At 40.2% G+C, this 16281-nt stretch overlaps 1 protein-coding gene across 1 annotated transcript; it reads left to right on the top strand.

Annotated features, from left to right (window-relative positions):
• Positions 1–6977: 6977 nt before the first annotated feature.
• Positions 6978–8838, top strand: LOC115395680 (histamine H2 receptor-like). Its single transcript, XM_030101312.1, has 2 exons — positions 6978–7598; positions 8371–8838. The coding sequence occupies exons 1-2, from the start codon at positions 6978–6980 to the stop codon at positions 8836–8838; spliced, it is 1089 nt and encodes a 362-aa protein (XP_029957172.1).
• The last annotated feature ends 7443 nt before the right edge of the window (positions 8839–16281 follow it).

The raw sequence follows: 16281 nt of genomic DNA, 5'->3' as shown, positions 1-16281 counted from the left end.
TCAGTGGCAGTAAAGACATACAAGTCTTTCTATATTCAATCGAAATTGTATGTTTTTAGTAGAAAAAAGCATTGTACTACTTTATGCATCAGATTTGTCACTTCACTGCGAGATAGAATCCTCTGAAAGGATTTTCTGCTATATAATTAAAATATTATTAGACAAAAATGTTAATTTATTTATGTTTGGAAAGCTGCAGGAAGCCACGAGCTCCAAACCCCAGAGCATGTTTCTTTAGGGTGTTTTTCTTATTGTCAGTATGCTCGATCACAGCTGTTGACGATTATTCTCCTTAATATTTATATCTATATATAGTTTTTAGATCCCCAGAGTATCCATAAAAAGTTAACTTCAGTTATTTTGACACTAAATTGAAAGTTTTGGCATTTTTTGGCATTCTAGCATTGTTGTAGCTAAGAATTATGGCCTCCAGCTAAAAAGAATCTGACCTCATGACCGATACAAATGTCAGATTTTGCATTTTCAAGTAGAACTGTAGGGATTAAAATGCCATCTTCAAGTTAATGTGTAATAAATGTAAAGTAAAAAAGAAATTTCCTTCAAAAACAGGTAAGATAATGGAGAATTTCACTCAATGACCCTTATAGTCACCACTGGATTCCTGTGATTCAAATAAACAGTGTTATAATTTCTTAATCCTCTTGTTTGATTTTGAAATTACCAGATTCGCCACTGTCGAGATTGCTTAAGCACAACCAATTTCCTCAATTGTACCCTAAACATTGTTGCTCTGTCGCTCTTATCACCGTCACTGCTGTCACTCCATATTATCATATTTGTCATCGCAGCATGAATTATACTGGAAAATCCTGCGCAGGGTCACGGTTGTGGCTAGTGAACAGATAAAGCTGGTCCTGGTAGAATCTGCTGTTCTTTTATTATTTGGATTTTTCCACCTTTGGAGGCTCTCTAAAGCCAGATTATTGAGTTTAGTAAACATTATCAAGGATTAACTAATATGTGTTTCTTTAAAGAGAGGTTATTTTAGTTTAGTTAGTTCAGTAAGAAACACTTCTGGGAAAATATGTGACGATTTCGGCTTAGTTTACTGTCTGAAGAGAACTTGTGGCCGCATGGTAGAATTTATATTAAATCTTTAAATTACAACCAATCTGCTAAAAATCGGTCATAATATGCTCATGTAAAAAGACCTATTCAACCTGAGACCAGTCCCCCACCTTCTCAGTGTGTGTGTGTGTGTGTGTGTGTGTGTGTGTGTGTGTGCGTGTGTGTGATGTCATTGTCTAACCAGAGACGGGGTCTGCAACCTTTTTATAGCACCAATTGTGATGGGGGTTTCATTATCATAAGAAAAATAACAGCCACTCAGTTTTCTTTTAAAACAGAACCAGTTACACTCAGTTATACTGCCAAATAAAAAGAGCTATTATTGCTCCACACTTAACTTAAAATCCACAATAATAGGGTCATGGATTTCAGGCAGGAACCTGACAAGATTTCTTTATGTGCAATAAACATTTTAATTTTAGGTTCTGCCCTTTTCTTTTGTTTTCAATGACAGCATTTTGGAAGACGTGCCAAACAGGTCAAATCCAATTTCTGGAATAATAAAGTGACAAATTAGAAAAAAAAAACATCAACTCCAGTTTTCCAATAATAAGAAGTAGAACTAAACAACTGATTGCAGCAAGATGCAGAAAAAGAAGTAATCTTACCAATTTGCTGGTCAATCAATATTTTGAGAGTAAACAGGTCCAACGCGATCTGTGGACGCGCATTAAGCATTAAAGAGCCTTCGTCTATGAAAACATGAATGCTGTAAGAGTTGTGGAGCGTGAGAAGCGACAGGCCTCAAATGTTTAATAAGATTTCCAGTTGCTGATCATGGGATTTTGTAAAAATCCACTGTGCAAGTTGCAACAACTTGCTGCAGAGACCATTAAAAAAAGAAGAAAAGAGCATCTGAGCAGAAGGTACATTTTGTGTGAATAATTTAAACCAAAACAAAGGAGAAAAATTAGGAGTCGTCTGTGTTTTCAGGTTCCGTTTTTTTTCATCACTGGTCCAAAACAATGAGCTGCAAGCGAGCACCTCTTCTCTAAGCACTTCTCTACACTCCGAAAGCTGGGCGAAATTTAAATAAATTTAATTTTCAGTCTCGCAAAAAAAAAAAAAAGAAAAGTTTTTCTTGCAGTAGAAAACTGCAACAGCTGAGATTTTAAGCAATTGTGTAGCATCCTGTTAATTTCTACATAGATCGGAAGATTTGTGTAAAGATGTGTGCAAAGATGTATCTGCAATTAAATATTGGCCTGAGATGATTTCCAAACGGTTCAAATTTATGCAGAGAGGGGTATTCAAAAATAACACGTCAAAATAGTCAAGCTTACTGTGAAAATGACATCAAATATAGCTTGCCCTCAAATTTTTATTTTCATTACTCTCTTGTATATTATATTATATTATATTATAACTTCATTGGCCAGTTTGCTTTCTGTACTGTGATTGTAGGTGATCATATTCTAATCGTAAGTATTTGTAATACACTGTGAAATTGTGTGATAATGGTTTAAAACATTTGCATAACCTTTCCACACTGAGTGGTCTCCTTAATGTAACACCATCAATGTTATTATCAGTCTGCTGTTATACAAGCCACCGGAATTTAGCATTATCAAACGTTAACAGAATTTGAACCCATGTCTGGTGCATCAGACGGGCACGGTGTGATAAGGAAGCCCTGAGCAAATTGAAATATCATGAATATTCTGCAGCTCATAGGAAGTTCATATAATGCCAGTCAGGTGTTACACCAGCTGCATTGAACTATGAAACACTAAGAAACACAACAGGGCCTAGCTGTGCCCATTACTGTGCCTGATTTAAATTTTAAATGTCGTTAGTGGGTAATGGGGTCCAAAGCATTAAACATGAATGCATCGACATCATCAAACCGAATCACTTCTTAAAGGAAACTCAGTATTGGCTTCGTCTCAGCGCAAAGCAGGACAGCAGTGTCTTTGAGGGTGCATGAAAATAAACACTGATCACATCTGCTGGGACAAGCTGATCACACAAGACATGATTTATACAGACACTCGCAGACCACAGCTGTAGGCACACTGCTGGATACACCTACAGTACGTCTTCAGAATCACCTTCAGTCATGGTGGCGTTGATTCAACAACTATTTGTCCAACATTGGCCCATATCAATACTATATAATTATACAACAGATTAGGCACAGTAACCATGTGGCGAGTGCGCTTTAACAGCCAGGAACAGGTTGCAGTGATGGTTGTAACGAGTGAAATATAATTATTTTGTTTCAGCGTGTCATAATTTGGTTCCATGACATCCAAGCACTGATCCGGCTGTTGCTGGTGGGATGAGGACTTTTATGTGGACAGTCTTCGGGCCCCTCAGTGTAAACTTGAGTGACGTACATGCCAGAGCTGCTGCTGACAAATGCCCATCCCTTTATTTTCAAACTGTACCATGTTATCGAGTCTAACGCTTTAAAAAGAAGAGCTGATCGGCACAGTCATCAGATCTCAATGCAGCATGTTTGGGACGTGCTGAATGTACAGCACTCAAGAACCGTGTTTTACATACCTCACATTTAAAAAGTAAATATCTGAAGTATTGTTACCTTATCATCACCTCAGTTCAGTCACTGTCTTTCACTACATGTCTCTGATGATAAATCCTACAAGTAGACCCGACAGTTTCTGAAATAGTCAAACTGCCCCATAAAGCACCAACAAGCCAAACCCGCTTCAAAAGTGACCTGCGTGATTTTTCTTCCTCATTCTGTTGCTCGGTTCCAGCTTGTGCAGGTCACCTTGCTTGGATGCTGTAATCCTTTGGGTAGCTGCCATTTCAGTAGCAAATGTGTATTTTCTTAGATATTTCATCTTCCATTAAAGAGAAAAATCGGTTTAAAGGGTACAGTGTGGACAGTTGTAGAGTCCAGTTTGTCTTTAGTCCAGCTCCTCTGAAATTCTGCTGGAGTTGTGACTGTTAATGTTTTGCAGACACTCAAAACTCTGTTGTGTAATGTGGCATTTCTCCTATTAGACTGAGATCAGACGAGATGCTGGACATTGTTTCAGTAGCAACACCTACAAGCATCATTGCAATGACATGATTTTTCTTTTACTATTTTTAAAAGTTATAAATAGATACTGCGCTTTGAAGGAACATTTGTCAGAGTGTGCATCCCTGATAAATATGGAAATTAAACTTATTGCGTACTGAGTTTTTAATGTTAGTGTTATTTTTAGAATAATATATCGGGCTAAACACAAATCTGTTTCCTTCTGTCAAATTCAGCATTTGAGTAGTTTTGACTTGTTTATAAGACTCCAGACTGTGTTAACATGCTTTATGACTGTTTGAAAGATCTTGTCCAGCATTAGCTTGACAGCAATGAACAATACAATACAGCCCACGCTTTTTCTCCTCCAGTAAATACCCCGATCTCCATAGACACGGACATACGCGTTTACAAAACCACAGTGTTTTTCCTCTCTATGTGCTGTACATCACACAGGTTTATTTATTTCATTGACACAAACATCTCCTGACCAATTCCATCCAAATTCCTTCGAGACAAATGTTCAGTGTCCAACCTGTGTAATTTCAGCAAAAATTACAAACAATAGTGTGACGGGGCCTCGGGACAGGAGAGCTGCACCGTGCAGTTAGAGGGAATGTGGGATGTTAAACATCAGAGATAGTCGCACTGGCATTGTGAGCCTGTAAAAGACATATACTGTGTGGTAAATGGCTGGTGGGGTAAACAGAAGAGCGAGAACCCTCCAGAGGGACTGATTAAGCTGCGATGTTTAACTTGAGTTGGGAGAGCAACTCTCTGGAGTTCAAAGGACCATCTGCACATAAAACAGTGAAACTTGATGTACACCGAGATTCTGCGGCTATAGTGAGCAACTTTGACCCTCCGTATGAGGGGCGGCCACTAAAATATCCTGAAGGGACTACATGAAAAACGAGAACAACTGTGTGAGGCCAACTCTGTTCTGTTCAACATGAATATTTGTATTGAAAAGCTATATAGTGCATGGCTTTCATGGAGATTAGCATTAGCTTTGCACCGGTCAAGGTTGTGTTTTGTGTAATATGTGGAGATTTGATTTATTATCCTTCATATCAAGATATGTAAAAAGCAAAAACTGACTAATTAAACCTGCAGCTTTCAGGAAGTTACAATGTAACCATCATGTTCAGTAATTTTCAATTGATTCATAATTTCTTATTGACCCTGTGTGGGTCGTTCAGGGTGGCACAGAGCCTGCAAGCAACAATGCTCGGATCTGTTTTTTATGCTTGTGTGATTCTTATACTTGAGCTCTGATGAAGCTGTGACACAGCCCGACATCATAAAAACACCTCTGCAGTAAATGAACATCAAAGAAATGGTTTTATTGACCCGTTTTGGAACATTATACACATAAGAGTCCTTAAACACTCAATATTTATTGACAAAAGTGACATTTTCAAACAAATGACATGTGAAATGGTAAACATCTATTATGTTCACAGTCCACTCTTCTCCCCGCCCCAGGCAGGGTAAATACACACTATTTATTTCTGATGTTAGCTATCGTGAGATGTTCTTGCAAATCTCTGGATAAAATCTCCAAGTTTGAGATTCAGCTTCTTTTGACGCATGTTTATGGAATGTGAGAGGAAACAAACTTGAGTATCTCAACCTCTCTCCACTACGGTTGGGAATAAAGGCCACAAAAACACCTGGCTTCCCAACTGTATCCTGAGCTTCGCCCCATGATAGACCTGTGGCAAGTGCATGCATTGGAAATACAATGTCCACATGAAGGTACTTGAATCAGAGACTATGTCATTGTGATGCAACAGTGCAAACCACTACCATACAACCACTACTCTGATTTGGTTCATCAATTTATCTAAGACGCAGATTAAATGTGCCTTTTTTTCTGCGCATTATGGTTTTAACATATTTACCCCATTTCTGACGATACGTGAGCATTGCTCTAAGAAAATATACCAGTAAATACTACATGTGACCACGAGACGACTATAAATTAAATTTCCATACAAATGCAAAATATGGGATTTTTTCTTTCTTCTTCATGATACTTTTTGAAAGATGATTGTCCTAAAAAAAAAAAACAATTGCACATCAAATAGCCTTGAAACTTTCAGTTATGACCTTTGCATGTAATTATATTTAGCTGTTTTGGGATATGAATGGTGAATGCAGCATTAAGCATGCAGTGATGAAAATATGGAATCCAGCACATACATTCAGTTCATTTTGATATTTTTTTCCAGTTAATAAAATGATGATTCAGTGTTAAACGTCAATACTATGGTAGAGACGATCCTCAGCCATCAGCATTATGAAAAAGCTGCAGCACTCCAGTGAATATGTTCATTTAGGAACACGAGTTGATTTACTGTCACTTTGTCTGTACTGCAGCCAACTTCCTGACATCTAGTTTATTGTACTGATTCATTTCCTTGCTTCATTTTTATGTAAGCAGAGCTAAAAGAAAAGAGAACAGGTTGTAATTTATCAAATTTCTTTGCAGAAGGTTGGAAAATGAAAACCACGTTTGAAGTACGCCATTTGTCTTTTTTCAGTAAAAATCTGGTAAAACCTCCAGAGCTGCAGTGATACATGAAATGGGTCACTGCTGCATTTAGTACACGAACTACAAAACATCATACATGAGGTAAAATGTGCCTTTTGTCAACTGATGATTGTTGCTCTTCCGCAGGGACGCGTTCACTTCAGGGCCTGTTGCTATGAGACTGAAAAAACAAGATGGCCGAGAGGCGCAGAGATCCACTCCTGAACCTGACTTCCCTTTGGGACCATGTGATGGAGAAGTGAAATGGCAGTAGCTGGGGAAGTTCGGGGACACGTGGATGACTCAGTGTGAACATCTTCTGCAGCGACACGGACTGCCGCGCTGTTCCGGTGCACCATGATCTCCACGACGCTCCAGTTGCTGGTTCTGGTGTCCTTCATCGTTCTGACGATCGGCGGGAACGTGCTGGTGTGCCTGGCTGTGGGGCTCAGCCGCCGGCTGTGGCGCATCGCCAACTGCTTCGTGGTGTCCCTGGCAGTGACGGACCTCCTCCTCGGCCTGCTGGTGATGCCCCTGTCCGCCAGCGTGGAGCTGCGCAGCGGGAAATGGCCCTTCGGCGGAACCCTGTGTAACATCTACATCTCGCTGGACGTCATGCTGTGCACGTCCTCCATCCTGACCCTGCTGGCCATCAGCGTGGACCGTTACTTGGCCATTTCGGCTCCGCTGAGCCACTCCAGGAGGGTCACTCGCCCGAGGGTGACAGTGGCCATCGTCACCATCTGGGCCTTGTCTCTGGCAGTGTCCTTTGTTCCCATCCACCTGGGCTGGAACACGGTGGACTACAGGGTGCAGCACTCGGACTGGAGCATGGGGGACGAGGACAGGGAGGGCCGCTACTGCCAGTTTGAGTGGAACAACAACTACGTGCTGATTTACGCCTTCAGCACTTTTTATCTGCCTCTGCTGGTCATGTGTGGAATGTATCTGTGCATATTCAGAGTGGCACGAGAACAGGTGAGTGTGAGTCACCCCACTGGGAAATAGAAACGCCACATGTTGGAGCAGGGCAACAAGCTTTAAGCGACCTTTTAAAACTGTGATTGAATATTTTTAATAGCTTGATTGAACATTATTCTTTAAAGAAAATAAACCCAACTCAAGTCCAAGGATCATCATGATTTGCAGAAAGTCATTTGAAAATAAAATAAAAAATTCAAAACATGTACATAGTGTGTTAATATAATGCCATCTGACTGGTTCGAAATATTTACGCCTTGAAATATTCAAATGGTTTGGGAAAACTCCGTTTTTAATGTGATAGTGACAAATATTCAGAGATTACATAACAGTTTGCAATTTGTTTAAGCATCAACTAGTGCAACTGGGTTATTATTAACCAGCATGCTCTCAGACAGCGATCATCAACTGGAGGATCATGACTGCAGTATTTCTCACCGGCTCATTTTCAGTGGTTCAGGGCTTTTTGCCAGAACAAAAGAAAGACATTGTCAAAGTTAATGCAGTTGTCATCTATTCAGATTCCTTAACAACATCGCAGAAAACCCACATTTGTGTAAAAAGTTACAGCAGACTCTCTTAATGGTGAAATACGTTTGTAGATAAGAGAATAAATAATTGACACCCCCACATGCTGGTTATTTTATGGAACAGAAAAATCTGAAGCACAAATCCCAATTGTTTATAACACAACATATGGATTACTACATCACATTCATTCTAAAAAACACCACAATGCTAATTTGTGACCGTTTTTCAATCTTTTCAGGTGCGCCGTATTCGCGCCACCACCCCGTCATTTGCACGCACAGCGACTGCGGCCGTAGCCCGAGAACACAAAGCCACAGTGACCCTGGCTGCCGTACTGGGGGCTTTTGTCATCTGCTGGTTCCCCTACTTCACCTTCTTCACCTGCAAGGGCATAAAGGAGAAGACGAACCCCCCGAACACGCTTCACTCAGTCGTCCTGTGGCTGGGCTACTTTAACTCCACCCTCAATCCCATCCTGTACCCGGCCTTCAACAGGGATTTCCGCAGAGCGTACGGAGAGCTGCTGCGCTGCAGAGGAGCGGCCCGCAGAAAAGCGCAGCTCGACTGCGAGTCCACGCATAAACGATTGACTTTCAGTAACGGGCACGAGGCCCCTCTGCAGCCTGGCAAGCAAACAAAAGCAGAAGCCGAGGAGAAAAACCTCACGCTGCACGAGACAAACGGCGCCCCCGCCGAGCCGAGATGAAACTCTGCAGAAGGACAGAAGTGTGTCTGGAAAGTGCTGCGATTATGAGCTGCTCATTTACTCACAGTATAGAGGTCTGGTGCCAAAAAGGGGTCAATTCAAGGCATAAGATGACAAATGTTACATGTTTTGGTATCGTTTTGTTTTGTTTTCCCTAAAAGTGCAAGTCACACAAAGCCTTGTTAATATTCACATTGTTTTGTTGATCATATGCTCACAGTATTTAAACGTCTGTTTATTCCACACTAAGGAACCAACGAGAGTGGGAGTCCGAATAAAGTGTTGCTCAATGGAACGAATGGATGACTCATGGAGTTTCCTCGCAAAGTGGCCGGAGACACGTTTGGTTAAAAGTTTACAGAAAGTTTATTTTCTCTTCTTTCAGCGCAGCCAGTGAAAACGTGAATAAGTGACACTCAGGCCGGCTTGATGTGACGGGTTTGTTTATGTTTGACTTGACCTGGGCTGCAGGACTTCAGGGACTTCCTGGACGTTTCAGCGGAAAAAGTACACGCACAATTTCAACAAAGGAGAAAGGGACATAGAGTTCTAAAAGAACAACAATGCAATTATTTGCAAGCCTCGTGGGCCTTTATTTAAGTCCCAATTGAAAGTAAACAACATACTGGAAGACAAATTTCACAGACATGGGGCTTTTATTATGTAGCATGTCATTCTCTCTTTTTTTTTTTTTTTCAAAATTGACATGAACAAGACCTATCGCACGTTTTCATTGAGCTTATTAATGCTATAAAGACAGTGACAGCGGTCACTTTTAGCACAGACAATTTTTTTTTTCACCTCTTCTTGATGCTTTGACTTCCAAGCTTCATTCTTATCATTTAGTCCAGGCTTCACGGAGAGTGTCCATTCATTCAGCAAACACTGGCTGTCCTTCCTGCTGCTACCAGGAATCAAACCCAGGTTCACTTTACTCAACATCAATTTTTAACCTGATGGCAGTGATATAGCTTTACCACCAAATATTAGTCTAAATGACAGGAAAGTATTCTATTCTAAATGATATTTGATAAATCGTAAAAATTGCTGAAATTTAAACCTAATATAGGATATAAGGTTGCCTAGTAAACCAGACCCGCCCACTCCTCATCCGCGTTTGGATTTTTGAGTTGAGCTTAACTCCAAATCCAATATAGATGAGGAGTGGGCGGGTCTGGTTTACGAGGCTAGATATAAGGGTGTTTAAACAACTAAAATGCTCCGTTTCTTTCACAAACATAAGCATTATATACATTTTAAATGTATATTTGCTGTATGATTTGCTGTATATTCTTTGGAAACATTTTGCCATCAACTGAAGTCAAAGTCCATTATATTATTATTGCATTATTAAACTGTAAATTTGTCATTTCTAAAGACATTCATCCTTTACACTGATCGTGCCCTGTCTAAATGTGAGCACTATGCAGACAATTTATTGTAGATAATGAGCTAGATATTGAATGTTGCACTCATCTTTATCTTGTTTCTTTACATGATTACAGAACATGGTGACAGTCCTTGAAGGTCATTACCATCAACACAATACAGGAAGCTGAGTAAAGCTCCAATTAAAGATTGGCATTGGGGAGGCAGCTCCAGTAGAGAAAGGGAGATAAATTTATTTTAATCTTGCAGAGGATGGATTTTCTTTTGTACACATTGAATCATATATATATTCACGAACAGGATGTCCGAAATCACCCTGAACATTGACACACTGCAGAAAACAGAAAAGTAAAGCTCCAAGTACTCCGATGATGACAGCTTTAAAGGTAAACAGAAGGAAGGACAATGTAGTGCTCCATCTAAACCCTATATGTCAAACTAGCAGTTCATCTGACTGGAAGTTACACAGTCGCTCTCATAAAACCTGCTGGAAGACATAAAAAAGAAGGCTATTTTTATCATATCTACAGTACGCCCAGGTCTGAGTCTGTGCACACATTGACAGCAGAGGAAGAAGTGAAATGTTTGATCCTGCAGTATCTACTGTATGTCCAAAAAATTATTCCTCAAATGACAAATGTATTTCCTGGAGTCTCCTCTGGTTGTCTGGCAACGTCATAAAAATGACAAGACTCCACAAAGTCAGCGCGTCTGACGAGCAACAGTTCTCACGCGTCCTTCCCCATCGAGTCTCAACGCTTCTGAAGAAAGCTTATGAGATTTGAACTTTGCACCGAGTCGCGTTAGCCATTTCCTTTGATTTCAGGCTTTATACTAAGCTACAGATCGTTAGTTAACGCGGCGCTAATCCCTAATTATTGTGAATATGGATGAAGCTTGCGCATGCTCCATTTTTTTTTTTTGAACAAACCAAAAATAGTTTTTAAGCTCTGAAATGTACCTTAACTCCCTATTAGTTATTGAAAAGCACTCATTATTTATTCATATCATTTAGATAGACATGAATGAGTAATGCAAGAGCAGAGGCGTGTGGCCGGATACATTACTTCTGTTTAAAAACGCATTCATAATGCATGTGCCGTTCACTTCTTTAACTTCATCAATGTTGCTCTGAGCTTCTGCAAATGTTTGAGGTTCGATATTTTACTGTCACCCAACCTGAACTAAAGCTAAAATATAAAAATTGAAAGAGACAATGAGGGGGAAGCAAGAAAGGAACTTCCAGTGATCATCACAATCCTTGGAAAAATCAAGTCAAACAAGATTTCTGGAATTGTTATCAGGCATTACTAGGGGCAAAACGTGCCCTGTGATTGTGCCTAAACTGAGTTACGAGACTGACAGATACACCATCATCCTGTTCTTTATGAAAATGTATTGTCGACCCAGAAGTGTGCTAATCCAATATTGTGTCTGGTGCACTGTTTATTCAAGGCCTGATGCAGGAGGCACCTTTCACGACCTCAGATGTCGAGTCCCCTATTTGACTTTGGTCATCTCCATTTAACACGAACATCATCGTTTCCTGTGCTACATCCGTATCGGACAAAGATAAATAAAATCTGTCCGGCTGCGTGGTCATTGCCTTGATACGTGGCGTGTGAAGAATCATTCATCCATGGTAACGGAAGACATCCGGAACAGTTTTCACTGAACTACTGCTTCCGAGGAGTTGACATCTCAGATTCAGTCAACTTCGCAGGGAAAAATGATCATTTAAAAGTATTTGAGATCTACTGTGAATGTGAGAAAGAAGCACTGTGTCCTCAATATTGCGGCTGGAGTTTAAGATCACAAACAAAACACAAAAGACATCCAAGTATTGCAGCACAACACACACACGTGTGTCCACGGGTCCAGACTCGTCCATGGCTTTCAAACTGGAGGGGTCAGAGAGATGCCTTTCCCCTGTATCTTGTCTTCATATTTTTTGGAATAAAAAATAATTTAAAAAAAAAATACGAAGGAATAAAAAAAAAAAAGGAGAAAATTATTATCCAGACAGTACGAGGAACAGCAGTTATTCTTACTCATTGATCAGAGACCTCATTGTGACTGCTGCATTCCAGTGAAATGCCTTTTTTTAATAGAAGCTAGGAGGACAGTTACAGACTTTTTATTTATTCAACCCGCCCCCCCCCCCCCCCGTCCCCCCCCCCCCCCCCCCCCCCCCCCCCCCCCCCCCCCGTCCCAACTGTACCGCCACCAGGAGATGTAGGACGTTGCCTCAGAGAATTCATTCTCTGGGTTTATGGGGTGGATAAAAGTACATTAAGCACAGGGAGAAGCTGACAAAACGATTACTGCTGCCAGAGAGCAAACAGATGTATGTTTAGCGTGGATGTAAAGAAGCACCATCTGTCCAGGCCAGTTTGTCCCCAAGCTTCAGGAACCGTTAGGCTGAGCTGGGCGAGTTCGCTGATCCATCATTCACGGAGTTCAGAACGGGCTCATTCCTAATTGAGCACACAGCACTAATGAGGAGCCATTATAAAATTAAAATCAAAGCTGCTGACTCTATTAATGAGCGACCCAGAGAGAGCCAAGACTGGACAAGATCAGTGATAATACGCTGGAAAGTCTGCAAACCGGCAACCCTGACAAATAGCTGAAAGGGTGAAGATGAGAAGGGATTGGCTTTTTTTTTTCTTAATATAATTTAAGCATGGTTTTCTTTTTGCACTGTCATGTAGCTTAATTTTGTATTTGTCTTTCTAAAAAAAAAAAAAATCCTTCAAAATAATCATTCACTGTTCAGTTGAGGCAGCGTGTCTATAAAATAGGATTGGGATATCTCTATTGAAAAGCAGCTCTGTTACTAATGTGCTAAGCTTCTGTTCACTGGTAGAATAACACTTTATTCTTGAACTAACTGCGCTGAACCCGAAGATGAGAGTGATATCGATTGAGGGATTGAGACACAGTCTGCCAGATGCAGCACCTCTGTAGGACCGGTTCATTACTGTGGTATCATCTGCATACTTTATGATGTGGTTAAGAGGAGACTTGGCAACGCAGCTATGTGTCAACAGCGTGAAGAGGAACGGACTCAGGAGAGCCGAGCTGGTGTTCAGACCAGCAGTCCCACCCGGACCAGCTGGGAGTAAAGCAATTTATATTTGCATTGACGTTTATTAAAAAAAAAAATAAAAAAATTGTGGCTGAATCCTTTCTTAGTGCCTGTTAAAAACTACAAGTCTGTGTGAATTAACATATGAACGAACAATGCACTACTTCAGGTATCAGGTATATATATATATATATATATATATATATATATATATATATATATATATATATATATATATATATATATATATATATGTTGAGGTATAATGCACCTAAAGGCACAGGTTTCATCTAATAATTAAATTATACCAAGTTAAATTTTAAAATAAAGTTGAATTTGACTGATCTAAAGCAGACTCATATGCTGGTTGTCTGCATTACACCACAAGGGGCGCACTGCAGCTTTCACCAGCAGCTGACTTCTGGCTACACATTGCATCTCCACCAGGTGGCAATATAAATCCACTTCCACTCTGCAGACATATTCTAAAGCACTACAAAGACTTTCCAAACCTTTCTCTTTTTTCCTCCAAGTGGCACACATTGCCCATTCACCCTTTCATCTTCTGGACCACTTCATTCAGCTTAAGGTCACTGGAGAACGACTCCAGCTGACTGAGGCAGAATACACCCCGGCAAAGGTCTCCTCTCCACCCCTCCACTGAATAAATGCACATCTACAAGTAATTTAGAGACACCGACAGAGGGAGAACATGCAAATTCCAAAGTGGGTGACAGTCTCCCAGCGAGTAGGCCTGGTGCTTAACAAATCTTGTTGACAGTTTAGAATTATTTAGATCAGTTAGACAAAAAAAAAACTAAATTATGATCATGGGTACAAGACTAATTCATCAAGAACATCAGTCAGAAACAGATTAAAAGACGTGTCTATTCATTAAGAGATTCCTCTATTCCAGTGTCAGTTATAAAAGCACCTACTGAGATCATAAAATCAGATTAGAGACCAGGGAGAAGGAGAAACTTACTAAATATTAAGGTTTTTCTTTTCATCAAAGGGCTGATAGATGATGTCTGAGTCCACATGGACCTCCTCTGGGCTCCCGGATGAAACGGAGCGTTGTTAAAGCAAATGAGATGAAGGAAAATGAGCCAATTACTGTACGTCTTTTGACATACAAACAAAAATTATCTCCTGAAAAACCTTCACATAAGCGATACCCAAATGGTGTCATTAGCTCCCTTATTTATTTACCATCCATCCAGTTATTGCCCGGGGACTGTGATGAGAGTGTTTAAACAACCTCATGCATTATACAACTGAGTGGGAGGTGGAGTGGGTGGCGACGAGGTGCAAAACTTAAAATAAGATTGCCTCTCCGGTTTTCTTCGCAGTCTTGTAAGTAGGCCTGCGCTCGTGTAATTGCCGCTCCATCTTTTGATTGGCGTGCTGGCTGGTGTTTGTTAAGCCACACGTCCTAATTGCCCCCAACGGACCCTGAGCAGGAGTCATGGATAATTAAACAAATTTCTTCCGCAGGGTGCACTGGGACCTGATTTTGTGGAGGTGTGCCGGTCTGTTGAAATAAAAACATGGAAAATGAAAGTATACATCTAATAACAGCCGTGCTGCTTATTTTTTGCACCTAAATGGCTGAAACACGCAGCTGTGCCGTCACCTCTGCAGCACTGAGCTCTTCTTTGCAGATTCAGCTTTTTCTTAGCACTTCTTGAGTGTGTGTGTGTGTGTGTGTGTGTGTGTGTGTGTGTGTGGAAGCCAGCTGAGCCAAAGCCACTGAAAATGGAACTTTCTGAAAACGTTCTATGCAAATAAGGAAAAAGGCAACTTTTGCTGAAATCCTGCAGGATGGTAGTATTTCTTCTGCACATGCGCGAGTAGATGGACAATAACAACAATGGCGGCCAGAGTGGCATTCAGCTGAGACACCTGTAATATTCCAACTTTGTCATCTGTCCACGTGAATGTCAGTGTTCCCACCACTGGGTTCTAAAAGGGACCCAAGAGGTGTGCAAAAAAAAAGCATAATAACTACAATAACTAAAACTGGAAAACTCCAAGATATAGGACAAAACTGCAGAAAGAACTTCAGGACTAGAATTTTTGAAAGAAAAGAAAAGAAAAAAGAAATGTGCAAAGCAGCTTAAAAAAATGGGCCAAAATGGTTAAAACAGCTATAAAGTCAGCACTGTTAACAAAAAATGCTGAAAGAGATAGTAAAATCACAAAATAAGATACAAAAACAACTAAAAACAGAATTAAATTCTAAACTGAATCTTCATAAATACAACAGAAGATGCCGTTTTTGTCAGTTCAGTACATATAAACCTTGAGCCTCATTTTAAAGTTTTAATGTGTTTTGCGGCTCCAGTTCAAATTTATTTGGAGGAAAGAGAGAAAAACGGCTCTTTTGGTATTAAAGGTTGAAAACCCCTGCACTAAGCTAACTGTATCTATTATAATAATGACTCCACATCATCTCAAACAATTCAAGATGTCAATGACAATATCTTTCACTTGCCTGAAGGAATTCTTAAGTTCTATAAAAAAATCACCTCTCAATTCAAGTGACTTATTAAGAATCGTACTGTTGTTACTTATGTTAATTGTAGCACAGTTACTACTTTAGTTCTTTCCAGGAGAAAATGATTCGTTACTTGAAATAAATGTTACTTTTCATTGCCTCATTTACTTATTCCATTGAAACAGAGGTGCAACTGCAAACATGTTTTTCTTCTAAGCTTGGGGCAATAGCCGATTGCTAAATCTTGGTATTTTTTAGCTCTGTGCCATCGATTAAGGGACATATTTTTCATGACAGTTCTCCTTGGATGGTTAAACCTAAAGACACAATGAAGTATTAACTTGCAGACAGCTCTACTAAGTAGCTTATCAAAACCATGCAACATGCACATTTTCTTCAGAGATATATTTCTACAGTGCAGAGCTTAGTGGCTCAGGAGCTACACCTCCACAGCAGGTTGAAG

Source organism: Salarias fasciatus, chromosome 10, assembly GCF_902148845.1.
Source record: "Salarias fasciatus chromosome 10, fSalaFa1.1, whole genome shotgun sequence".
Taxonomy (NCBI): domain Eukaryota; kingdom Metazoa; phylum Chordata; class Actinopteri; order Blenniiformes; family Blenniidae; genus Salarias; species Salarias fasciatus.
Note: the sequence above shows the minus strand (reverse complement) of the source record. Positions and strands in the feature narration are given on the sequence as shown.

Bases quoted from the DNA above. Each gene is read 5' to 3' on its own strand.
- LOC115395680 (XM_030101312.1), top strand. From the start codon at position 6,978: ATGATCTCCACGACGCTCCAGTTGCTGGTTCTGGTGTCCTTCATCGTT. The intron at 7,599-8,370 runs GTGAGTGTGAGT...CAATCTTTTCAG, and splicing joins TCAGAGTGGCACGAGAACAG to GTGCGCCGTATTCGCGCCAC.